The sequence below is a fragment of the Vulpes vulpes genome, chromosome 2 (assembly GCF_048418805.1).
Source record: "Vulpes vulpes isolate BD-2025 chromosome 2, VulVul3, whole genome shotgun sequence".
NCBI lineage: Eukaryota > Metazoa > Chordata > Mammalia > Carnivora > Canidae > Vulpes > Vulpes vulpes.
In genome coordinates this window covers 102,278,203-102,303,644 of record NC_132781.1, presented here as the reverse complement: position 1 = coordinate 102,303,644, position 25,442 = coordinate 102,278,203, and the positions used below count along the sequence as shown (strand labels likewise).

General features: G+C 39.4%; 2 protein-coding genes across 5 annotated transcripts in view; one reads left to right on the top strand and one right to left on the bottom strand.

Moving 5' to 3' along the window:
• YME1L1 (YME1 like 1 ATPase) overlaps nt 1-16,112 on the bottom strand; it is a 43,218-nt gene extending 27,106 nt beyond the window's left edge. Inside the window, exons 1-3 of one of the 4 annotated variants that reach the window (XM_026013600.2) lie at nt 15,058-16,112; nt 5,619-5,750; nt 538-700 (exon numbers count right to left, since the gene is read on the bottom strand). In XM_026013600.2, coding sequence (XP_025869385.1) covers nt 538-700; nt 5,619-5,750; nt 15,058-15,090 — 328 coding nt within the window. In that variant the 5' untranslated portion in view covers nt 15,091-16,112. The remainder of the gene's footprint in view (nt 1-537; nt 701-5,618; nt 5,751-15,057) is intronic. The other 3 variants (XM_026013601.2, XM_072742356.1, XM_072742365.1) reach the window with 3 other exon arrangements.
• The window catches only part of MASTL (microtubule associated serine/threonine kinase like), a 33,523-nt gene continuing 23,426 nt past the window's right edge, over nt 15,346-25,442 (top strand). Inside the window, exons 1-2 of the mRNA XM_026013599.2 lie at nt 15,346-16,450; nt 19,930-20,067. Of these exons, the coding sequence (XP_025869384.2) occupies nt 16,265-16,450; nt 19,930-20,067 (324 nt within the window). The 5' untranslated portion in view covers nt 15,346-16,264. The remainder of the gene's footprint in view (nt 16,451-19,929; nt 20,068-25,442) is intronic.

Below are 25,442 nucleotides of genomic sequence, written 5' to 3'. Positions count from 1 at the left end.
TACTGACATTCTTTTAAAAAAGGACTACGACTATTTCTTCAATGTATTCTTCAGGAACTAGTACAGTTCCTGGAATCCAATAAATGTTTGTCACCTAAATTTAAAACAACCCTCTGCTCTCCTAAAATCACATACTGTGCTCTATTAGATCCTGGGACAAATAAAGAACCCTAGTGGAAAACCATTAATTTAATAAGATTTAATTTCATTTGGTATAACCTAAACACCGTTCATAGTTAAACATATCATTCCAAAGTTAATTTCTTAGTTTTGACAAAATGCACCATGGTTAACAAGCAGTTAACATTAGGAGAAACCAGGTGAAAGATATATAGGAACTTCAGTACTACCTCTGCAACTTTTCTGTATATTTAAAATTATTCCGATATGAAAAATTATCAAGGAAAAGAAAGGAAAGGAATGGAACAGAACTCAGGAAAAAACTTGAACACAGTAAATGTTAATATATGCTATCTGTTAAATTATTAGTAACTACAACGGCTTACTTAAATTGGAGCAAAACATACACTAACTCACCATATTTATTTTCGAAGAAGGACTGTGCAGAGACATGAGATGTATGCCAATGGGAAGAAACACTCTTGCCTTCACAAAATCCAGGAAGTAGACTGTCTACCAGTTGATCAATTTGTCCAATTTTTAATTCAGATAATCCAAGGTCTCTTAAGTTAAGTACAGGCTGTAAAAAATTGAGTCAACCAAGTTAGCATTATTATCAAGGTATTTAACTTAAAGAGTTCTTATCAATCGAAATAATATAGCTTTTAAAAGATCTAACAAATGTATTGATTCCTCTTTTCTAATATTTAAAAACTAAATTGGAAAAAATAAAAATTGGTGCAAATATTTTAATTCTAGTTTTATGGAGATCAGTCATAAGGTTTGACAAAGGTTAAAATTATCGTATACCCAATAGTATCTCTAAGTTATGGACATTTAAAACTTCCTCAGTCTCTAATACCCATAAATAAAAGCCCATCTGCTTAAAAAAAAAAAGGGTATGCGGTTACCAGAGGACATATCACTTCTTTGGTCTCATTGCTGAGATCCTTCTTTGAACCGAGAGGTTCTATAGTTACCCATATCTAACTTTTAATAAGGAGGGAAATTGAAAAGGTAAAAAAATGTGTGAAAACTAGGCAACAAAGTATGATCACATTGAAATAGTTCTAAACTATCTACAAACAGGATATAAGTGAGTTATTTTCTTGTCCACAGGAGCTGTCAGGTAGACATAAAAGACAAGCCCCAGATACTAAATATTCAAGTGAGGAAAGCAAAAATAAACAGAGTAAGTATCAGCTTCTGATGACGATGTGAAGTCACATAGAAAAATAAATAAATAAATAAATATAATCCATGGATTATATAGCTCTGGATTGATGTCACTTAGTAGCTTTGTGACAAGTGCTTTGTCACATATTCTTAGAATCAATTTCTTCATTAGTAAAATGACTGTGGACATGCCCTGCCTACTTCACAAGATGGTATGTATGGATCAATAGAAAAGACCATGTGCTCATCTGACATCCTAACACTTGTACAAAGGTAGTTAAAGGCATGATGAAATAAAGTGCTCTGTACTAAAAACTACACAATATAAAGCATATTATTATGATGAAAAGAGCAGGACTACAACACTCAAAAGGTACTTTTTGAAAGTTTTCTTCTATTAGTTTTTTTTTTTTTTAAAGTGGGCTCCACAAAGAGCCCAATGTGAAGCCTGAACTCACAACTCTGAAATCAAGACCCAAGCTCAGATGCCTAACTGAAGGAGCCACCCAGGCGCCCCACAAAAGTTATCTTTTAAAATGGGAAGCCAAAAAGTCTATTTACAGTACAAAGACTTCAAAAGGGAAATGCAGATTCTTAACTTAAAATTATTTCCCTTACTTATTGCCTGTTAGGTCCTTGAAATGTAAAGAAAAATAAGGTACATATAAATATAGCAATTATCATAAAACATAATGACTGGTATTACAGAGATATTTACAACAAAAAGTGGTAAGAAAGCAGAAAGCAACTAATTTCATAAGTCAGAAACAGCTTCACTGATTTGCAAAATGACAAAAAGTCTTGGGGTAAGGGACAAACAAAATATCATCAAAGGGCCTGGATTGTGTAATAAAATAAACTGGATAAAAGAAGGCTGACGGAACAAAAACAACAACAAAAAAAATGGTATGAGCCTGAACCAAGCCCAACAAAAATTGGAAATAACAATAGAGATTTGGAAAAACCCATAAGAGACTGAGAGGAAGAAGGGTTCTGGATGGATATGCTAGTTATCAATCTATTGTCTCCTAGCTTCTCTTAATCCTTTTTGTTGGCGCCATGAACAGTGATCTGGGCTCTTCAAATATTTTTTCTTTGATAGCTGGGACAATGTTAAATTTTGTCACTAAAGAGCACTGGAGACCCTGGAAGAGGAAAGTGTTTTTGCTCCTGATTCCGGTGTGCTCATCCAGCAGGCTCCCATCTGTAACACCCATGGTTTCTCTAGTATCTGGTTGCCACCTGTGTAGCTTCTCTAAAACTTGGCTCCTACAGTAAACAGTGGGTAACCGTAGCAGCTTTTCTAATAAGAGACATTCCCATGAACAGCTTTCCCTGAGACCCTAGATGGCAGATTCCCTTCAAGTGCAGCTAGCATGACACCAGTGACTTCTCAGCCATTCAGTGAGCCATGTCCTCTTTTCCATAACGGTCATGACCTCAGCCTGCCAGTGAAGAACTCTTCTTGCGACGCCCTATCTCAGTCCTAAGTGTATTAGCTACTCCTTAAATCAGCTAGTTCTGTATATTTTAGAGTTTATTACTAACCAATCCCTAGTTATTCTAATTCCCTATAAAAATAGGGTTTTAAAAATATTAAACCAAAAGATTACACTAATTTTTGCATTAAACTTCCACTGTTCAGATGATTATGTGGCTTCTCTCCCTGGTTGGAGTCAGACTCATAAAAAGGGGCTGAATCCACTAGAAGTTTGAATACACTGGAATGGGAGGGTAGCTGAGTTTGGACATCTTAATTTAGAGGTCCCAGAAATTCTCTCCAGAAGGGTATTTCAACAAAGCACTTAATAAATTACTTCAAAGATTTAAAGAGAATTTAGGGTTGGAGACATATTTGGGAGTTATCAGGTTGCACACGCACACACATACACACATACTTGTTAGGGGAAGATATGAAAATGGGTAACATGACCTGGGAGAATGCATGCGTAATGAAAATTGGGTCAATTATGGGGCTGGCAATAAAACACAAGCCAGCAAAACAGAAAGAGAAAAAAACCATCAATCTAACATCACTAAATTCAAGGGAGCATTCTGAAAGTAGTAATTATTCAACAAGGCCAGATGCTGAGGAAAAGTTGTAAAGATGTGGCTTTTTAAAAAGGCCTGTATTTAGCATGAAGGAACTCAACTTTAACAAAGTGAGTCTGTAAAATGGTACAAAGTAGCAGTCAAACTATGATGAGATACAGTATGAATAAAAGTTTACCAAGTACCATTACAAGCTCAGACTACTATTTTGAGATATCTGAAAGCAAAGGGAAAATAAGTCAGTAGCTTTGAAAGAAGTTGAAAGGAAGGTTTTTAAAATTGCATCATGGAGTGGATGTTTGGATAAGCAAGACATAATGAAATCAAGGGGGTTAAGAGTAGAGATGAAGCAGGATGCTTAAGGAGAAAGAAAATGGTTCTGTAAAGCAATGAAGAACACTCACTGAAGACAAACAATAGAGCTAATGAGGGTGTATAAGGTTAAGAACACCGATTCTGTATTTGAGACCATTACTCATAAGATCATCGGCTTCTAGAGTTTAGCTACTTTTCAAGCCCCCTGACCTAACAAATTCACTTAACGAAATAGTCTTTAGCAATGCAGAGAGTAAAAATGATGTTTCTTATAGCAAAAAAAAATTGGCAACAATATCCAACAATGGGATATCATACAATGAATACTTTGAAGTCATTAAAAATAAAGAAAATGTATGGCATAACAAGACCATAAGGACTATTAAATGAACAAAGGAGGATCTAAGTCAGCAATATTCAGAATGACTCAATTATAAAATTAAAAAGTACAGGGCTGCCTGGGTGGCTCAGCTGGTTAAATGTCTGACTCTTGATCTTGGTTTGGGTCTTAATCTCATGGTCCTGAGTTTGAGCCCCACACTGGGCTCCATGCTTGCACATACAGCCAACTTCAAAAACAAAACAAAACAAAACAAAACAGAAAGCATAAGAGACAAAAGAGACTTGATAATATAAATACAAAATGTTGAGGATCCCTGGGTGGCTCAGCGATTTAGCACCTGCCTTCAGCCCAGGGAGTGATCCTGGGGTCCCGGGATCGAGTCCCACATCGAGCTCCCTACATAGAGCCTGCTTCTCCCTCTGCCTGTGTCTCTGCCATTCTCTGTGTGTGTGTGTGTGTGTCCTTCATGAATAAATAAAATCTTTTTTAAAAAATGTTAATAGCATTATCTCTGGGGAACAAGATCACAGGAGAATTTTATTTCTTCCACCTATACAGTATTTTCCAAAATTTCTAAAATAAACACCATATTGCTATATGTACCAATTGTGTTACATGAATTTTTATAAGGCAGGCTCTCTTGAACTATAATGTAGGAGAAGGTTATCACCGCAGTAGAAAGACAATGGATTGCCTATAGAAAGAAGGAATACACAAAGACGTTGAAGATAAACTTTTCATGTAATTAAAATTTTATCCCAAGACTGACCCCAACCCTCCCAAGAAGTGACCACTTTCAACTCCTACTCTACTGTTCTTTGCCACAGTCCCTGACATCAGGACTAACAACATAAGGTACTTGTGGATTAAAGAGGTTTTTAGGAAATTTAACTACAGATTATAGTGTTTTCTATGAAAAATATATTCTGAGCAACATGCAGCTATCTTACTAATAAACCCTTTAAACACCAAGATTCCTAGGCTGTGAATTCCCTGTATCCTAGGAAACACTGGTTTTATAACTCTCTGAACACTGAAAATAGTTTCATAGCTTATATATTTCACTTTCAGGTATCTATATTCTAATTGTTCGATTACACTGAACACTCCTATATCGCAGTAGACAGTAACTTCTTACATTCTATGTTCCTTGAGACTTAGGAGGCAACTATGATCAGTTAATTATGGGTTCACTGCTAGTGCTGGAACAATACAAAATATCTAAATGGTATCATACAACTAATAACCTAGGAAATGAACACCAAATATACTTCTACATGAATTTTTTTTAAGGTAGGCTCCATGCCCAACGTGGGTGGGGCTCAAACTCATAACTCTGAGGATTAAGAGTTGCCTGCTTAACCAACTAAGCTAGCCACGCACCACTGCCACATGAAAATTTTAATAAACTAAATGTTAAAGAATAAGACTAAGTAGCTTTCCTATATTCACAATAAAGCCAAAATTAGACATCTGTAATCATAAAGGAGATAAGCCGAAGACAGAAATCCCTTGTTACAAGTGCCTAACCACAGAAGGACATTTCAGACATGTTTACAACATATTAAATAAAAAATGCTATTTCTCACACAATTAGCATAAAAACTATTACCTCATTGCCAGGAGCCTCATGCTCTGGAACTACATCTCGATGCTGGTTTTGCGAAGCTGACGCACTGACAGAAATAGATGTGGTTTTTGGTGAATGGAAGGCATTGATGAGGTGACTCAGAGGAACTGTAACCTAAAAGAAAGTTGAAATTAAATATTGTGCTTTTTGGGATCCCTGGGTGGCGCAGCGGTTTGGTGCCTGCCTTTGGCCCGGGGCGCGATCCTGGAGACCCGGGATCGAATCCCACGTCGGGCTTCCTGCGTGGAGTCTGCTTCTCCCTCTGCCTGTGTCTCTGCCTCTCTCTCTCTCTCTCTCTGTGTGACTATCATGAATAAATAAAATCTTTTAAAAAATAAATAAATAAATATTGTGCTTTTTAAAATTAGAAAAACTCTTTTTATTGTAAGGTCATGGGATTTGTAAAAAGTTACACATCCATTGTATATCAGAACTCTACATTAAAAATGTAAATACTTGAATTTATTGCAGGTAGGAAAAAACAGGCAAATTCCTCTAGAATGGTATTCTGGCTGTATGAACCAAATGTATTAAAAATATATTTTGGGGGATCCCTGGGTGGCTCAGTGGTTGAGCATCTGCCTTCAGCTCAGGGGGTGATCCCAGGTCCAGGGATCGAGTCCCATGTCAGGCTCCCTGCATGGAGCCTGCTTCTCCCTCTGCCTGTGTCTCTGCCTCTCTCTCTCTCCCTCTCTCTCTCTCTCTCTCTGTCCTTCATGAATAAATAAAATCTTAAAAAAAAAAGAAAAATATATTTTATTTCCCATCAATCTAATTTCTAGTAGTTTATTCTACAGAAATAATCTGAAAAGGGCTTATATATGTACAGATGACAATTTTCATCAAAACATTTAAAAAGCAGTGGAAAGGTAGAAATGTCCACCTTTAAGGGAGTGGGCTAAATAAATGATACCACCACAAAATGAAATATTTCAGACTTAAAGTAAGCATATATCCAGAATTTTATTCTTCTCAGCTTCCTCACTGCACATCCTGTTCTCATCCTCTTCTAAGTCACCAAAATCTATATGTAGATTTTCACAATAGCCCTCCTAACTACTCTCCCTGAACTTGTTCTACTAAAAACAAAGTCAGATCTCACTACTCCTCTGCTCAAAACCCTCCAATGGCTTTTCTTCTCACTCACAATAAAAGCAAAAGTCCTAAGCACTGTGACATAGAAAGCCCTCTATAATTTTTTATTAGTTCTCCAAATTTACCCACCACTATGTTCTCCTTCATCCTCTCTTCTCCAGACATACTGGGCCTCCTTGCTGTTCCTGAGACATATTTAGCAAACCCTCACCTCAAGGACTTTGCATTGCTTTTATTCACTGTTGTCTAGCTTGCTCTCTGACTTTCCTCAGTTCTTAATTCAAAAGCCATCTTTTCCCTAGCCAACCTATTTAAAATTGCAACCCTCCCCCTGCAAAAATTTCTTATCCCCTTTTACTGCTCCATTTTCTCTTCTTGACATTTTCAGTATCTAACATACTTTATACATAATCTACTTATTTATCTGTATGTTGTCTATTTCTTGTTTCTCTCAACCAATTCTGACACCAGCTGGTTGTTTAACAATCCAATTCTATAACTAATTACCCAGTGTCATGCAGAACCTACAAGTTAAAGGCTCAACCGCACAGGTCTGTTCCCATTTCAGATACCAGCCACAAGTCTCAAGCCATTCGTATTTTTTATCTACCAGCTATAAATCAGGGTTTCCTACAATCTCCTCCCCAAGCTTGATAATTTGGTAGAACAGCTTACAGAGCTAAGGAATGTACTTTACATTTACTGGTCCATTATGAAAGACAGAAACAAACAGCCAAAGAAAAAATAGAAAAGAAAGGAAAAAAAAGAGGAGGAAGGAACAGCCAGGTGGATAGGTACATAAGGTTACAGCCAGAAGAGTCCAAAACAAAAGATATGGAGTGTACCATCCTTCTGCATGGTGAATCTTTGCACTGTATCTCACTGTTTAAAGAGTTTTTATAGAGATCAATCAATCTCAGGCCAGTCTTCCCCTCCCAAACGCTAGCAGTTTAGGGCTGAGAGTTCCCACATCTCATCACTAGGTCTTCCAGGTGACCAGCCCAGCCCTGAGGCTGTCCAAAGACCCTATCCTAAGTCACCTCATAAGCATAAATCCAGCTGTAATCCAAAGGGGTGCCTTAAGAATAAGATAATCCTGGGCACATGGGTGGCACAGTCAGTTGAGCATCTATCTGCCTTAGGCTCAGGTCATGATCTCAGGGTCATGGGACTGAGCCCCACACTGGGCTCCGTGCTCAGCAGGGAGTCTGCTTCCTCTTCTCCCTCTGCCTCTCTCCCATCCCCTCTCTCTAATTAATTAATTAATTAAAAAGAGAGTAAGATATTCCTACCACATAGGAATTCCAAGCGTTTTAGGAGCTCCATGACAATAGAAATGGGAACAAAGACCAAATATTTACTTTGTATCATATACCAACAGTTTCCCACTAAAATATAAGTTCGATGTGGCAAGGGATTTTTTTTCTATATTTTAATTCTTTTTTTTCTCTATTTTATTTATCTAATAACAACTATGTAATTATTTAAAGTAAAATTGTTAACAGAAAGAGTGTCCCTGGAAAAAGACAGATATAACTTTCCTGACATAAAGCCTCCTAGCCAACTTGTGAAAGAATATAAGAACAGCCACTACCAGGCCAGGATAATCTAACCATGTCAGGGACAATAAATCAGTGGTAAAACTCCAAGTTCAAGAGTGACACATATTCTTGAGTTATCTTTGCAGGATCTAAAATCCCTTTGAGTACTCAAGATACTGAACCACCTGGAGCCAGAGAACTGATGATACTATCCCTTGCTGGCCTTTGTGACTCTGAGTTGGACTCAGTAACTTTAAGATGACTTTTGCCCCAATTCCATGATGTAGTCCCTACTGCACAAGCCTCACCATGAGTATGTATGAACCCTTACAATAAAACTTTTACAATCAGGTTATTCAGGGAGACACTAGTGGTCTTATTAGGAAAGATGCCTGGTGTTCTCCTTTACTTGTTTCAAGTAAGACCTTTCCTTTTCCTATTCTTTGGCTTGCCTGTGTCTTTTGGCTTCACGTTCACAGAGACAAACCCAGTTTTCCATAACAAAAGGCTTTTACACAGTACTTATGTAGCTTCCATACTTTATATTTTTCTCTATTTAATTCATACTGTGTCCCAGTGCAACACTAATGCACACAGCAGATGCCAAATAAATACTTCTTGAATAAATGAAAGAATTAAATGGGTTCCTACCATATAGGTACATCTCATTTTATCGTTGCTTCACTTCATTGCACTTCACAAATACTGCATTTTTTTTTTATATATAAATTGAAGGTTTGTGGTAACTCTCCATCAAGCAAGTCTTCTGGCACCATTTTTCCAACAGGACTTGCTCACTTCGTGTCTCTGTCACATTTTGGTAATTCTCAGAATACTGCAAACTTTTTCATTATTATTATATTTGTTATGGTTGCCTATGAATTTGATGTTAATACTGCAATTGTTTTGGGATGCCACAAACCACACCTATGTAAGACACTGAGATTAATCAATTAACCTTTGTGTGTGTGTGTGTGTGTGTGTGTGTGTGTGTGTTGACTGCTCCTTCCTATCTCTCTCCCTCTCCTTAGGTCTCCCATTCCCTGAGACACGACATTGAAATTAGGGCAATTAATAACCCTACAATGGCATCTAAGTGTTCAAGTGAAAGGAAGAGTCACACATCTCTCACTCTCAAAATCTAGACCTGATTAATTTTGATAAGGAAAACATGTTGAAAGCCAAGATAGGCCTCTTATACTTTGCCAAGTTGTGCATACAAAAGAAATGTTCCTGAAGGAAATGAAAATGCTGTTCTAATGAAGACACAAATGATCAAGAGCAAAATGGCCCTATTGCTGAAAGTTTTAGAGGTCTGGATAGATGATCAAACCAACCACAACATTCCCTTAAGCCAAAGCCTAATCCAGAGCAAGGCCCTAACTGTATTTAATTCTATGAAGGCTGAGAAAGGTAAGGAAGCTGCAGAAAAAAAGTCTGAAGCTAGCAGAGGTTGGTTCATAAGGTTTAAGAAGCCATCTCTCGGGCAGCCCTGGTGGCGCAGCAGTTTGGTGCTGCCTGCGGCCTGGAGTGTGATCCTGGGGACCTGGGATCGAGTCCCGCATCGGGCTCCCTGCATGGAGCCTGCTTCTCCCTCTGCCTCTCTCTGTCTCAATAAATAAATAAGATCTTTAAAAAAAAAAAAAAAAAAAAAAGAAGCCATCTCTCTAACATAAAGGTACAAGCTAAAGCAGCAAATACTGATGTAGAAGCTATAGCAAAATTTCCAGGTCTAGAGAACACTGGTAACTAACAAAAGTGGCTACACGACACAGATTTTCAAAGTACAAGAAACAGCCTTCTATTCTAGGATGCCATCTAGGACTTTCACAGCTCAAGAGGAGAAATCAATGTCTGGCTTAAAAGCTTTGAAGGACAGGCTGACTCTCTTGTTAGGAGCTAATATAGCTGACTTTGAGTTGAAGCCAATGCTTATATCATTCTGAAAATCCTAGGCCCTTAAGAAGAGTACTAAACCTATGCTGCCTCTGCTCTACAAATGGAAAAACAAAGCCTGTTTGACACAGTATCTATTTACAATATTTACTGAATACTCCAAGACCCCTGTTAAGAGACCTACTGCTCATAAAAAAAAAAAGATTCCTTTCAAAATATTACTAATCATTGACAATGTACTTGGTTACCCAAGAGCTCTGTTGGATGTGTACAACCAGATTAATGTTGCTTTCATGTCTGCTAACACAATATTCATTCTAGACCATGGGGTCAGAAGCAATTTTGACTCTCAAGTCTAATTATTTAAGAAATACATTTTGTAAAGGCTACAGATGCCATAGTCCATGACTCCTCCTATGGATCTGGGCAAAGAAAATTGAAAACTTTCTGGAAGAGGATTCACAATTTTAGATGGCATTAAGAACATTTTCATAGAAGAGGTCAAAATATCAACATTAACCAGGGTTTGGAAGAAACTGATTCCAAACCTCATGGTTGTCTTTGAGGGGTTAGAGGAAGTAACTGTAGATGTGGTGGAAACAGTACGAAAATTAGAAGTGGACTCCAAAGATGTGAGTGAAGTGCTGCAATCTAATGAACATGGATGAGTTGCTTCTTATGGATAAACAAAGAAAGTGGTTTCTTGAGATAGAATCTACTCTTGGTGAAGATGCTGTGAAGATTGTTAAAATGACAACAAACAATTTAGAATATTACATAAACTTAGTTGATAAAAAAGCAGCAGTCCAATAATTAAAGAAGTTCTATTGTGGTCAAATGCTATCAAATAGCATTATATCTTACAGAGAAATCATTCATGAAAGGAAGAGTCCATCAATATAGCAAACTTCATTGTTGTCTTATTTTAGGAAATTGCTATGGCCACTACCCCACTATCCTAATCAGTCATTAGCCATCAATTGTGAGGCAAGACCTTCCACCAGCAAAAAGATTATGACTTGTTGAAAGCAAAGATGATGGGGGAGCCTCAGTGGCTCAGTCTCTTATGCGTCCAACTCTTGATTTCAGCTCAGGTCATGATCTCAGGGTCCTGAGATCAAGTCCTGTGTGGGGCTCTGCATTCAGCAAGGAGTCTGCTTGAGATTCTCTCCTTTTCCTTCTCCCTCTGCCCTTCCCTCTGCTGCGTGCATGTGTACTCTCTCTAAAAATAAATACATGTTTAAAAAAACACACACACACAGATGATAGCATCTTTCAGCAATACAATAAAGTATTTTTTAATTAGAGTACTACATTTTTAGACATATATTGTACACCTAAGGGACTACAGTATAGTGCAAACATAACTTTTACATGCACTGGGATATCTAAAAATTCATTTGATTAGTGCTACTGTAATACTTGCTTTACTGTAGTAGTCTTGAACCAAACCCACAGTATCTTCAAGGCATGCCTGTCTGCTAGGTTTTGTATTATGCGCATTTTACATTATCTCATTTAACACTTTTAACAGGCATGAACAATATTATTTACTTCCTATTTAATTGATGAAGACAACAAGAATTTATATAGGTTCAGTGGCATGTTCAAAGTCACACTCTGCAAGTTAAGTGTATGAACAAGATTCTAACCAAGATCATCTGACTCTAGATTCCAGTTAGACTTTTTTTTTTAAAAGATTTTATTTATTTATTCATGAGAGACAGAGAGAGAGAGAGAGAGAGAGAGAGAGAGAGGCAGAGACACAGGCAGAGGGAGAAGCAGGCTCCATGCAGGGAGCCCGACTTGGGACTCGATCCCAGGTCTCCAGGATCACGCCCTCGGCTGAAGGTGGCGCTAAACTGCTGAGCCATTGGGGCTGCTCCCAGTTAAGACTTTTCATCCCATAGTTACCGATACAGAAATAAATTCATCGTTATAAAATGAAAAAATTGTTAAACTAATGTAAAACTACATCTTTTTTAAAAAGTATGCATACACATATTTGTGGAGAGATAAAATGTATGAGGAATATATTCTAAAATATGATGTCTGAGCAATGATAATATGGAGGATTTTTATTTTCTTATTTGTATTTTTCTTTTTGGAATTTTTGGCAATGAGCATGTATTATTTTTTAGGGTGAGAAAGAATAAGTTTTTTTTTTAAACTACAGGTATCTTTTAAGATTTTATTTATTTATTTGACAGAGAGAGCACACAAGCAGGCAGAGGGAAAGGGAGAAGCCTCCCCCACTGAACAGGGAGCCTGATGCAGAGCTTGACCTCAGGGCCCTAGACCCAACCCAAAGACAGATGCTTAACCGACTAAGCAACCCAGGAACCAACTTATTTTAAGATACATATTTTCTGCCTATTTCTCTGAAAAGCTTTCTTTCAATTAGTTATATCTCTTCTCATCCAAAAAAGGATTCAAATTACTAAAAGATGGTTTGATCTCTCCTCAATGAAAAAGTTTGCCTTTGGTATCTTTCCTAACTTCACAGTTTAAATTCAAATGATTCTATTCAATCAACTAAGCAATCAGGAATTACAAATGCTTATCATCTTTCCAAGCATAAGGGTCTTATATGAGCCCAGTTAAGCCTACCTACAGCACACAAAATACCTTCAACATCTCTACCAACATCACGTCCCACTAACCCTCCATCCAGCTGATGATAAATTCTACTAAAATTGAGTCTTAATATAAACTTCTTGAACTTCAGTTTTAAAAGGTTTACTTCTGTATTCAACAGGCCAGATTAGACTTCTTTTAAAATAACTGGTAGGACTTCTCCAGATGTAAGTGAGCATGCAATAGGAAGTTACTCAAGAAAGAGGGCAGAAAGCTATCAACAAAAAGAGTGGAAGGGAAGGGACAAAAGCAGAGAAGGAATATGTTTTGTTTTGTAAAACCAACAGTTCCAACCAAGGAGACATGGTGTTTCACCTCAGAGGCCCATGGTAGGTGTGTCTCACCTGACAGCCCCTTATGTGAGCCAGTATGAGCTGGACTGGCCCTTAGGAACTGCAAAGAAGTCCCTCTGAGCAGTCCTGCAGTTACCTTTAGCTCATTATGATACCAAGATCTCCTAGAGGCAGAGTTTTCCACCATTTTTTTTGAACATACAATGTACACACTAGCATGCTGAAATACTAGGCATGAGTAATTGAAATGAAGTGCCTTTATGAGCTCCCTCCCAACCTCCTAATACACTAAATAAAAGCTCCTTACACTAACCCCCCCCACACAGTGCTTTAAGAGTCATCTGTCTCCTCACTTGTAAGAAGTAATAAAGTTCTTTGTTTTCGACACTCCCTTGGGTTGTGTTAGCAAACCCTGACTCCAAGACTTTGGTTATGTGGATACTGTCATCTTAGTAAATAGTATTTTCATGCATTCAGATTATCAAACCAGAAACATTTCTTTCCATCATCCCTCATATCCAAACCCTCATTAAATTCTATTCTTTGTACAAAACAAAGCAAACAAAAAAACCTAACTCATCCCCTTCTTTCCACAACCACTGCCTCCACTGTAGTGGTGCATTATCTCCTCCTGGATTACTGCAATAGCATCATTAAGTGAAAACTTAAGGGCAAGTGAAAACTCTTGCCCTTCTACAATCTCCACAGAAGCCAGAGTAAGTCTACTAACAATGTAAATCTGATCATGGCATTCTGTGCTTAAAAACATCCAATGGTTCCCAATACACTTAAAATCCAAAAAACCTTATAATAATTTTCTGTGTCATCTGCCTCAAGGCTTCTCCCCAACCTCATTTCTGTCATCACACATTTTCATCACTACATTCTAGCCAAACTGGCCTTATTTTTGTTCCTCCAATCAGCTAAGCCCTTCCCTATCTCAGGACCTCCAGATTATCCCTCCATATCCCTGGGATACCTGTTCACTTCCTTTCACTCTTCACCTGGCTAACTTCTATTCAATTTTTCTTCACATCCATCAAGATTACACATTTGTTTTGTCCACCTGGTAAGCACATTACTGATGTCCAATAATCATTTCATTTTCCATTACTCAGCCAATACTAGCAACAAGACAAAACAAAACACCCAGAGAGTGGGGGTTACACAAAGGAATGAAATTACATGCTGAAACAACTGTTAAAAATTATTTTGAAATCTGAATGTGTTCAAAAACTTTATTTGCAAAACTGAGAACTTCAAAAAAAAAAAAAAAAGAGGTATCAAAATGTTGCCACCAAAAAGATTTTTAAATGAACCAAGGACGAAACACTGTCACAAGTGATTACTCCTGAAAGAGGACAATTAAAAACCCTGGGAATGATTTTTTTCTGCCTTATCTTTTGCTTTATGAAAACATGGGAAAGAGACTGAATAAAAATAGCAACGCAAGCAGTCAGTAACTTAAAAATATATCCGTTTATTAGTCTTTTTTGGCCGGAAAAAAAGAACAAAAGGATGAATTCGTAGTATTCAAATTATTACAATATGTTTGAGTTAAATTCCATTTAGAAGGGAAAGAGCTGGGTATCGGGGTCGTTATAGTAAAATCTCTGGAGGGGTAGTAAGACGGGAAGAAAACATTATTCGCTCCGTTTACACGAGGCACAGGCGTTTCCATCCTCACTCTGCACCCCCACCCCAGATGGATTCTCTAGTAAAAATTCCACGCTATCAACTCGATAAACCAAGGTCTCCATCATAACATGTCTCTGCTCCACCATCCGCCTTTTACTCTCAGCGTGGCCGCTGAGCCCTTCTCAACCCTAGGACTCGCTCTGGGTTGATCGCTTCCCTCCGAGGATCCCAAACGTAGAAAGAGCTTCTAAGAAACGCAAACGGCAAACAGCCGCGGTCAGGAGAGAAGGGGGAAAAAAAAGGACCGGATGCCAAACTCACCTGGGGCTGCACCGTACTCGACAGGGAAAACATCTCCTCCGGGCCCTCAGCGACCTCACCCGCCTGCCAAAAGCGCCCCTCTGTCCACGGCTCGGCGGGGAGGTGCTGAGCCCTTTTCTCCCCCTCCCGTCTAGCCCTTACTCTTCCTACTAACAGAAAATGGCCTCCCGGAAATGGCCTCCCCTTCTTACAGCTGCCGCAACGACAATCTGCCCGGAAGGCAAGGCTCCAATGCAACACTACTTCCGGGGCAGGTGGGCCGCACCACCAGGGGGCATGCGTCCGCCCGCCAGCTTTTCACCGACTGGCGCACGTACTATTGCCGCTGAGGTGCCGGGGCCCCCAAACTGCTTGATGTTCTCGTTGAACAGTACAACGTTCTCTGGCCGGATTTTTTTAAGCAGGGACGGCATAGATTCTGTTAAATCTTCGAACATCTAACTTCTTAAATCTTCCGATATACATACTCCTTTTCCGACTCGCCCTTGAGGAACTGTCATAAAGGTACTATGAGGTACTATCATGTATCTTTGGCTACAATTTGGTGCTCTTTATCTTCCATACAATAAATCGAAAATTCTTCCTGTTGGTCCTAACCTGCTTCAGTCAGGCAAGTTACATCCTGTTACTATGTCGGATGACAGGGCCAGCCACGGGCTTCCTGCGCATCCAGTTTTTCCACATTCTGTGATTTCCACTGGCCAGACCGAACTGGCTTACGTTTCTCGCGAGGGTGCGAGGTCGCGAAGGAGTAAAAAAACAACAAAACAAAGCAAAAGCGAGATGAGGGCAGGGTCCCATCAACCTCGATTGAAGATCTGGAGAAACCTCAACGCTGCGATTGAGTTTCAAGTCCAAGTAGCCCCTTTTCCCTGCAGGCTAAAGACTGCCTGGGCCCTCCACCCCCACCCCCCGCCATTATTACAAATGAAGTAATTGGGTCGCGGTCGCCCTCCTCCAAGTCTGTGGTTGGTTGGAGAATTTCCCAGCGTCCCCGGCCGCACCGCCATTGGGTGCCTCCGCGCCTACCAACAAGAGGTGATCGGAGGGGCGGGGCTGCGCGGGGCGGGGTCCGCGGCAACGCGGTCACGTCACGGTCGACGGGCTGCGTGGGCGGGGCCTTCTTGCTTTGAACCCGGTTGGCGGGAGCTGCGGCTGGAAAGGGGTCGGAGCTGATGCTGCAGGCTTCCGTCTGGGCTGGCTCACGATGGAGGCCACTGCGGGGAGCGAGACGGAGAGTGGCGGAGACACGGTTACAGCGGAGTGCGCGAACAGGATCCCGGTGCCAAGACCTCCCTCCATTGAGGAATTCACCATAGTGAAACCCATTAGCCGTGGCGCTTTTGGGAAGGTGTATCTCGGGCAGAAAGGCGGCAAGTTGTATGCTGTGAAGGTAAGGAGTTGGGGAGTAAGAAGAGGGATAGAGTTCCGATCTTCGGGCCTCCTTCCTGCCTCCTGAACTGGGCAGGCCCCAGGGCTCTGGGAGTCCTATAACCCTGTGAGGTGGCTTCTTCCTTGGAGTGACGTGAGCGCCAGGAGGCTGGGTGTCTCGCCTCTGCCCCGCCCTTCTTTTCACACCGCCTCTGCTTAGGAGACACCAGGACTTCTGAGTCCTTTTTACCACCTTGACCTTTACCGGGATTGAGTCGGAAACATTAAATTTGAAACAATTTAAGACTAAACTAAAACATGTTAGAACATGTTACTCCTTTATCCTTGCAGCAGTATATACTTTTACAAAAGCATTTGAAGCTCTTCTGGCCGCTCTTGGTCCTCACCCATTCCCGTACTTTCAGATGACTCTATTTCAGCACTAAGTGAGCATAAAAAGGGAAAGAAACCAGCAGTCTCACTGCTGATGTAGTTCCAGCTTCCTATTGGACATTGGTATGTGAATAGCTACCCTATATCTTGAAGAACAATCATTGCTCTCCACCTACCGTCTTAAACACTGAATCTTCTTTCTCGCCATTTAATAAAATCACTTTCATCGCTGTCATTCAGGCTGGAAACTTGAGTCATTTTAACTTTCCACTACTTCATCTGTATAACCAAGGTCTCAACTAGTCCTGTCAGTTCTGTCTCATATTCCTTTTTTTAATCCCTTCTATTCCATTCCCAAGTCTACCCAAATAGAGGGCTTCACTTTTTCTTTTGCTTTTCTCTTCCTCCCTCCCTCCCTCCCTCCCTCCCTCCCTCCCTCCCTCCCTCCCTCTCTCCCTTCCTTTTTAAAAGTACACATCAGTCTTTAGTAAAGATTGGGTAGATATCACCACAATCCAATTTTAGAACATACCCATTACCCTAAAAACACCTCCTGCCTTTCTGCAGCACTTTCTCCTAGTCCCAGGTAACCAGCAATCTACTTTCTATAGGTTCGCCTTTTCTCTACATTCCATGTAAATGGGATCATACAATATATAGTCTTTTGCATCTGTTTTTGGGTTTGGTGGAGTTTGTTTGTTATCTGTTTTTGAGATTCATCACACCTTCCTTTCCATACCTCGTCTATTGGAATAGACTCCTAACTAGGATCACTAATTTTTTCATCTGCTCCTTAGGCTGTGGCATGCAAGCTAAAGTCCAAACTCCTTAGAAAAGCAATCATAATAATAATAATAAATAATGATACTAAACTTCTACTGTAACTTCCACAAATCCTTTGTTCCAGCCACCCCAGACAATTGGCTAGTCCCTGAATACTGTGTATTATCTTGCCTCTGAGCTTGTGTTTACGCTGGCTCCTCTTTAAGAGCTTCTCTTCCACCATTCTCTGCTCTTCTCCACCTGTGTTATTTGCATATTAAGATTCATCTTTGAGGGACGCCTGGGTGGCTCAGTGATTGAGCGCCTGCGCTTGGCTCAGGACATGATCCTGGGGTCCTGGGATTAAGTTCTACATGAGGCTCCCTATAGGGAGCTTGCTTCTCCTGCTGCCTGTGTCTCTATCTTTCTCTGTGTGTCTGTCATGAATAAATAAATAAAATCTTAAAAAAAAAAAAAAAGAGATTCATCTTGGCTCCTCTTCAAACTTTCCCTGACCTTTCAGACCCACCTCATTGAAATTAATCTTCCTTGCTTCATATGTTCCATCAATTTTTTGCATTTCCTTCTACTGTACTTCCTAATCAGTCATTATCAGTTGTTGAAATAAAGACACCAATTGATTTTTTTCAATGAGTATTTGTTGAGTATCCCTTTTGTGTACAGGGTCTAGGGTCCAGTGGTGAACAAAACAAACATGCCTTCACAGAGCTTTCAATATAGTGGAATCATAGGTGAAATCATGTTAGAGGCTAGCTTTGTTAATTTCTCTCATTTTTCTTATGGAAAGGATATAAGGCTGGAATTTATAGTGTATTAATGATTTTATCAAATATTCCAATGAGTCTCTGGAAAAAATATGCCTTTTAATCATCATGACAAGTGATCTCAATGTTACTGACTGTTCAGTTTAGTGCTCTAATTTCAGTGTGGATATTATAGTTTTACTTTTGTGCCAATTACCTTGAAACTTGAAAAGGGTAATTTGCTATTTTCTGTAAGACAGTATTTGAGACTTAACTTTCAGTAGTTCTCTCAAGATTTTTTTTTCTAGGCAAACAAACTTCCCATATTATTATTCTTCCTCCTGATTCAGTTCTCATCCATCAAAGAATAGAAGTTTAAAAAAATTATTAGCCACTAATTATCTGTGCCTAGATTCCTGATTACCTGGGGGCTTATTAGGATCATTACTATCTTTTAACTTTGTTATAAGAATAATGAATGGAGGGGTGCCTGGGTGGCTCTGTGGTTGAGCCTCTGCCTTTGGCTCAGGGTGTGATCCTGGGATCCTGGATCAGTCCCGCATCGGGCTGCCTGTGGGGAGCCTGCTTCTCCCTCTGCCTGTGTCTCTGCCTCTCTCTTTCTCTGTGTCTCTCATGAATAAATAAATAAATAAATCTTTAAAAAAAAAATAATGAGAGATCCCTGGGTGGCTCAGAAGTTTAGCACCTGCCTTCAGCCCAGGGCATGATCCCTGAGTCCCAGGATCGAGTCCCACCCACATCAGGCTCCCTGCACAGAGCCTGCTTCTCCCTATGCCTGTGTCTCTGCCTCTCTCTCTCTCTCTCTGTGTGTGTGTCTCTCATGAATTAATAAATAAAAATTTTAAAAATAAATAATGGGATTTTTTTTTTAAGATTTTATTTATTTATTCATGAGAGACACAGAGACAGGCAGAGACAGGCAGAGGGAGAAGCAGGCTCCATGCAGGGATCCCGATGCGGAACCTGATCCCAGGACCGTAGGATCATGCCCTGAGCCAAAGGCAGATGCTCAACCGTTGAGCCACCCAGGTGTCCCTTTTTTTCTAGTAATATGTAGGGCACTAGAGGAGCATTTGTTTACTTCTTTTTCCTTCTCAAAAGGGATGTGAGGGCAGCCCGGTAGCACAGCGGTTTAGCACCACCTGCAGCCTGGGGTGTGATTCTGGAGACCTGGGATCGAGTCCCATGTCAGGCTTCCTGCATGGAGCCTGCTTCTCCATCTGCCTGTGTCTCTGCCTCTCTCTCTCTCTCTCTCTCTCTCTGTGTGTGTGTGTGTGTGTGTCTCTATGAATAGATAAACAAAAATCTAAAAAAAAAAGGATGTGATTCTTTTGCCACTGGGTTCCAAGATAAGCAGTTCTCTTGAAAAAAGTTTAGTTTTGTTTCACCATATTAACTGTTTTTCTGACAGTTTCTTTTATTTTTCTGACAGTTTCTTGATGGTAATAATAATGGTATCTATGTTTTCCTCTCTCGTGGTTTTCATGAAGGCAACTCTGAAACCTGAGAACACTTTGTAATAAAAAATAAAATGAATGTATTGTTATGTTGTCTACCATAGGTTGTCAAAAAAGCAGATATGATCAATAAAAATATGACTCATCAGGTACAAGCTGAGAGGGATGCACTAGCACTAAGCAAAAGTCCTTTCATTGTCCATTTGTACTATTCACTACAGTCAGCAAACAATGTCTACTTGGTAAGTAAATGATTTTATGTTTTTTTCTTCTATTTAGCAGTCACTGAATTCAGTGGCTCAAGTTGACAAGGCGAGTGGGGGGCTGGCTGGCTTAGTCGGCAGCTTGATCTTAGGGTTCTGAATTCAAGCTCCATATTGGGTGTAGAGATTGTTTTAAAATAAATCTTTAAGGGGATCCCTGGGTGGCTCAGCGGTTTCGCGCCTGCCTTTGGCCCAGAGCGCAATCCTGGAGTCCCGGGATCAAGTCCCACGTCGGGCTCCCGGCATGGAGCCTGCTTCTCCCTCTGCCTGTGTCTCTGCCTCTCTCTCTCTCTCTCTCTCTATGTCTATCATAAATAAATAAAAATAAATTTAAAAAATAAATAAATCTTTAAAAATATATGTGTGTGTGTGGTGTGTGTGTGTGTATAATGGCACCTGAGTAGCTCAGTCAGTTAAGCATCTGCCTACAGCTCAGGTCATGATCCCAGGGTCCTGGGATTGAGTCCTGCATCAAGCCTGCTTTTCCCTTTCCCTCTGCCTGCCACTCCCCCTGCTTGTTCATGCTCTTTCTCTGCCAGATAAATAAATAAAATCTTAAAAAAAGAAAAAGAATACAGTCTCTGGGTTAGAGTACTTGGGTTTGAATTCCAACTTTTCCACTTATTAGCTTTATAACTTTGGCCAAGTACCCTTACCTGTTGTATGAGTCAGGGTTCTCCAGAGAAAAAGAACTAATAGGGTGTGTGTGTGTGTGTGTGTGTGTGTGTGTGTGTAGAGGGTGGAGATTTAAGGAATTGTTCCATGTGATGGTCAGGGCTGGCAAGTGTGAAATCTGCAGGGTAAGCCAGCAGGCTGCAGACTCAGGGAAGAGTTAATGTTGTAACTCAGGTCAAAAAGCAGTGTAGAGGCAGAATTCCTTCTTTTTGGGGTGAGTTGGGGGTGGGGAGTATGAAGGACAACACCTTGATCTTTTTTCTTTTAATGCTTTCAGCTGGCTGGTTGGGGTCTGCCCAGATTATGGAGGGTCATCAGCTTTACTCAAAGTCTACCTAAATGTTAATCTCATCTGAAACACAACTTCACAGCAACATTGAGGTTCATGTTTCACTAAATCTCAGTACTATGGCTTAGTCAAATTGATACATAAGATTAACTACCCACCTCAGTCTCCTCATCTGCAAAATGGAAATAATAATAATACCTCAGAGGTTGTTATGAAATTTTAATCAGTTAATATAAAGCATATTAAACAGTATCTAGCACATAGTACTAAAAACATTGGTAAGTAAAGGAATACTATATAAAGTTTGGTGTATAGTAAGGAAAGATACTGGGAAGTGATGGATTTTGAGTGCATGGACTTTGAGGGTTGCTTGCTTTTCTTTTTTCTTTCTTTTTTTTTTTTTTAAAAGATTTTATTTATTTATTCGTGAGAGACGCACAGAGAGGCAGAGACATAGGTAGAGGGCGTCCCAAGGATTGCTCGCTTTTCATTTCTAATGAAGAATTTGAGGGAACAGGAATTGGTGGGGATATTTTGACTGCAAATTCTAGAGATCCTAACTTCTGAAATGGTCTGTGGATTAAATATTTGGTATCTCCAATGGCTTCTATTCAGCATGAACATAAATGGTTTTCTATGAATGAATGGATTTTAGGATGTAGATTTTATTTTATTTTATTTTTTATTTTTTTATTGGAGTTCAATTTGCCAGTAGGATGTAGATTTTAGACTCCAGATCAGTAGTTTACCAACAGAATGCTTATTCCTTTCATAATCTGATCTGAGTGGAATTCCTTTATCCTCAATATGCTAAAGCTCTCTTGTAAGTATGTGGAACATTATTGTGTGACACTTCAACTTTTTGCTATATTAAAAACTCGAAACTGAACAGAACATTATATTCAACTTCAAACTGTACACGTGAAAATTCAGGATAGATTATAAATATAGAGATGGGGCACCTGGGTGGCTCAGTGATAGAGCATCTGCCTTCGGCTCAGATCATGCTCTTGGGGTTCTGGGATCGAGTCCCACATCAAGCTCCGATGGGGAGCCCGCTTCTCCTTCTGCCTGTTTTTCTGCCCCTCTTTCTGTCTCTCAGGAATAAATAAATAAAATCTTTAAAAAGTAATAAAAATTAAAAATAAAAATAAATAAAAATAGAGACAAATCTAAAACTCTTTTGGTACGTGATGTTTAAATCCATTTCTAGTCTTTCAGTAAATCTGTGAGTAACTAACAGATTTAGACTAACATTTATGTGGTTTCAAATATTTGATGGGAGGGCCAGAAAACTTTGGAGAGTACAGAGTTTTTCTAGGAGAGTGGTGGGCACCATTTTTGCATTAGGACTAATTCAAAATCAATAAGTTTTTACACAGTTTAAGTACAAGAAATGTGATCATATTATAAATGGTGTTCTACATATTTTTTTCCCACTTACTGGTGACCTCATCCTTTTTAATGGCTATGCAGAATCACATGGATTTATTTAGGAATTCCATAATTTTTATAACAAATGCCCTTCACTGAGGGGGGCACTTGATGGGATGAGCACTGGGTGTTATACTCTATGTTGGCAAATTGAACTCCAATAAAAAATTTTTAAAAATTTTAAAATGAAAAAAAAAGAAGAAAAAACAAATGCCCTATTGATGAGTTGGTTTGGGTTCTTTTACCAATCTAAACAACATTCCAAAATGAATACCTTAGCATGGTACCTGGTTGTAGTGACCTTCTCTGTGAGAGATAAAACCTGGTAATGCTGTGGGGAGGGTTTTGGAGCAAAGATACAAATTTGTATTGGAATTCACCCTCAGAGCAATATTAAAGACAGCCCCTTAGGAGACACCTAGGTTTTAAGAAAGCCAGAGATGTGGGTCTACTTTATAGGATGGTTCTCTCTCTGAAAGAGTTGAAAACAATACAGAGTAGCAGTAGGAAGGTGAAAACCAAGTACTATAGGAATAACTGACTTTCCATTTTTTAAGCCTGTGGTGAACCACATATGGCCCACTGTTTCTGCACAGCCTGTAAGCTGAGAATAGTATTTGTATTTTTAAAATGTTGAAAAAATCAAAGGAAGAATATTTCATTATACATGAAAATTATATGAAATTTGAACTTCACTGAACAAGTATTTTATTGGAACACAATTGTATCCTTTTGTTTCCTTACTATCTGTTGTTGTGCTACATTACAAGAGTGAGGTATTTGCCCACAGATCATATGTCTTGCAAAGCCTAAAATATTTACTGTTTGGCACCTTACAGGAAAAAAAAAAAAAAAGGAAACATTGATACATTCCATTCCAGAGAAGGTAGAGGACTATTAAAGCACACAGTGCATATGAAGCAGTATGTAGTAAAGGGATTAGAGAGCACCAGGAAGAATTAAAGGATTAAAAACAATATCCTATTAGTTTCAGGTGTAAATCATAGTGATTCCATATTTTTATACATTATTAAATGATCCCCACAATAAGTCTAGTTACCATCTGTCACCAAAGTTATTGCAACATCATTGACTGTATTTCCTATCCTGTACTTTTTATCCCTGTGACTTATGTATTTTATAACATTTTTTTTTAGAGGGGAGCAGAGCAGAGGGAGAGAGAGAATCTTAAGCAGGCTCTACACCCAGCACAGAGCCCAAGGTGGGACTCGATTTTACAACCCTGAGATCATGAGCTGAAATCAAGAGTTGGACACTTAACTGACTGAGCCAGCCAGGCGCCCCTATAACATTTTTATAGAAAGCAAAAAATGTATTGTAAGTTCATGATGAAACTTCCAATTCAATGGGAAATTATCAAATTTTTACTTAACATCTTTGAAGAGTATATAACATATAAAAATATTCTGGAAAGGGCAGCCCCAGTGGCGCAGTGGTTTAGCCGCCTGCAGCCCAGAGTGTGATCCTGGAGACCCGGGATCAAGTCCCACGTCGGGCTCCCTACATTGAGCCTGCTTCTCCCTCTGCCTGTGTCTCTGCCTCTCTCTCTCTCTCTCTCTCTCTCTCTGTGAATGAATAAATAAAATCTTTAAAAAAATGTATTCTTTTACCCTGACCATCTGGGTTCCTAATTACATAATTATTAATTTGCTTTAAGTTACAACATTATGTATATCTAATATTTTGAAAATAACAATATCAATATTTTTTTTGACATTAAAACAACTGGATTCAATTTAGGTTTTTTGTTGTTGTTGTTGTTGTCGTTTTTTTGCAGCTCTTTTTGTCCTTAGGATATACTATCAACGTTCTAGTTGTTTTTTTTTTTTTTTTAAGATTTTATTTATTTATTCATGAAAGACACAGAGGCAGAGATATAGGCAGAGGAAAAAGCGGGCTCCTCGAGGCAGCCCAATGTGGGACTTGATCCCAGGATGCCGAGACCACACCCCGAGCCAAAGGCAGATGCACAACTGCTGAGCCACCCAGGCATCCAAAAATTCTAGTTTTTGAAGTCACTTGAAATAAGTTTCTGCATGGTTATGAAACTAGAGATAGTGCGAGGGTCATTTGTTTCCCCTTTTTGTATCATAGATTTCTACGTAAAAAAGGGAATCCATGAAAGTACTAGAAAGGGGTACCTGGGTGGCTCAGTTGGTTAAATGTCTGCCTTTGGCTCAGGTCATGATCCCAGAGTCCTGGGATAGAGCCCCAAATGGAGCTCCCTAAGGAATCTGCTTATCCCTCTCTCACTGAGGTGAGATCCCCCCTCCCCACCCACTCGTGCTCGCTCATGTGTACTCTCTCAAATAAATAAAATCTTTCAAAAAAAAGTACTAGAAGAAAACTGATATGAATATTTTTATAATCATAAATTGGTGTAGGTCTTATTAAGAACAAAATTAAACATTTGGCACAAAATAACCATTTACGTAGTCAAATATCAAGTTTGGAGAAAATATTCAGAGAATACACATACAAGACCAAAAATAGAGGTACCTGGCTGGCTCAGTCAGTGGAGCATGTGACTCTTGATCTTGGGGTTATGGGTTCGAGGCCCACATTGGGTGTAGAGATTACTTAAAAATAGAATTCCTTAAAATTTTATTTATGAGAGACCCACAGAGAGAGGCAGAGACATAGGCAGAGGGAAAGGCAGGCTCCTTGCAGGGAGCCTGAAGGGGGGGGTCTCAGTTCCAGGACCCTGGGATCATGTACTCAGCCACCCCAGGGCCCCTTAAAAGTAGAATCTTTTAAAAAAAGACCAAAAATTGTGTAAAGACCCTAAATCTCCCTGAAAGTCCTAAATCTTCCTGAAAATAAATAAGTCCATTTTTTCACAGAATGACAGATAAAAAGGATCAATAATTATTGTTGATGAGGATGTAAGAAAATAAACATTCTCATGAGTTCAAATACAGTATCTGTTTATTTA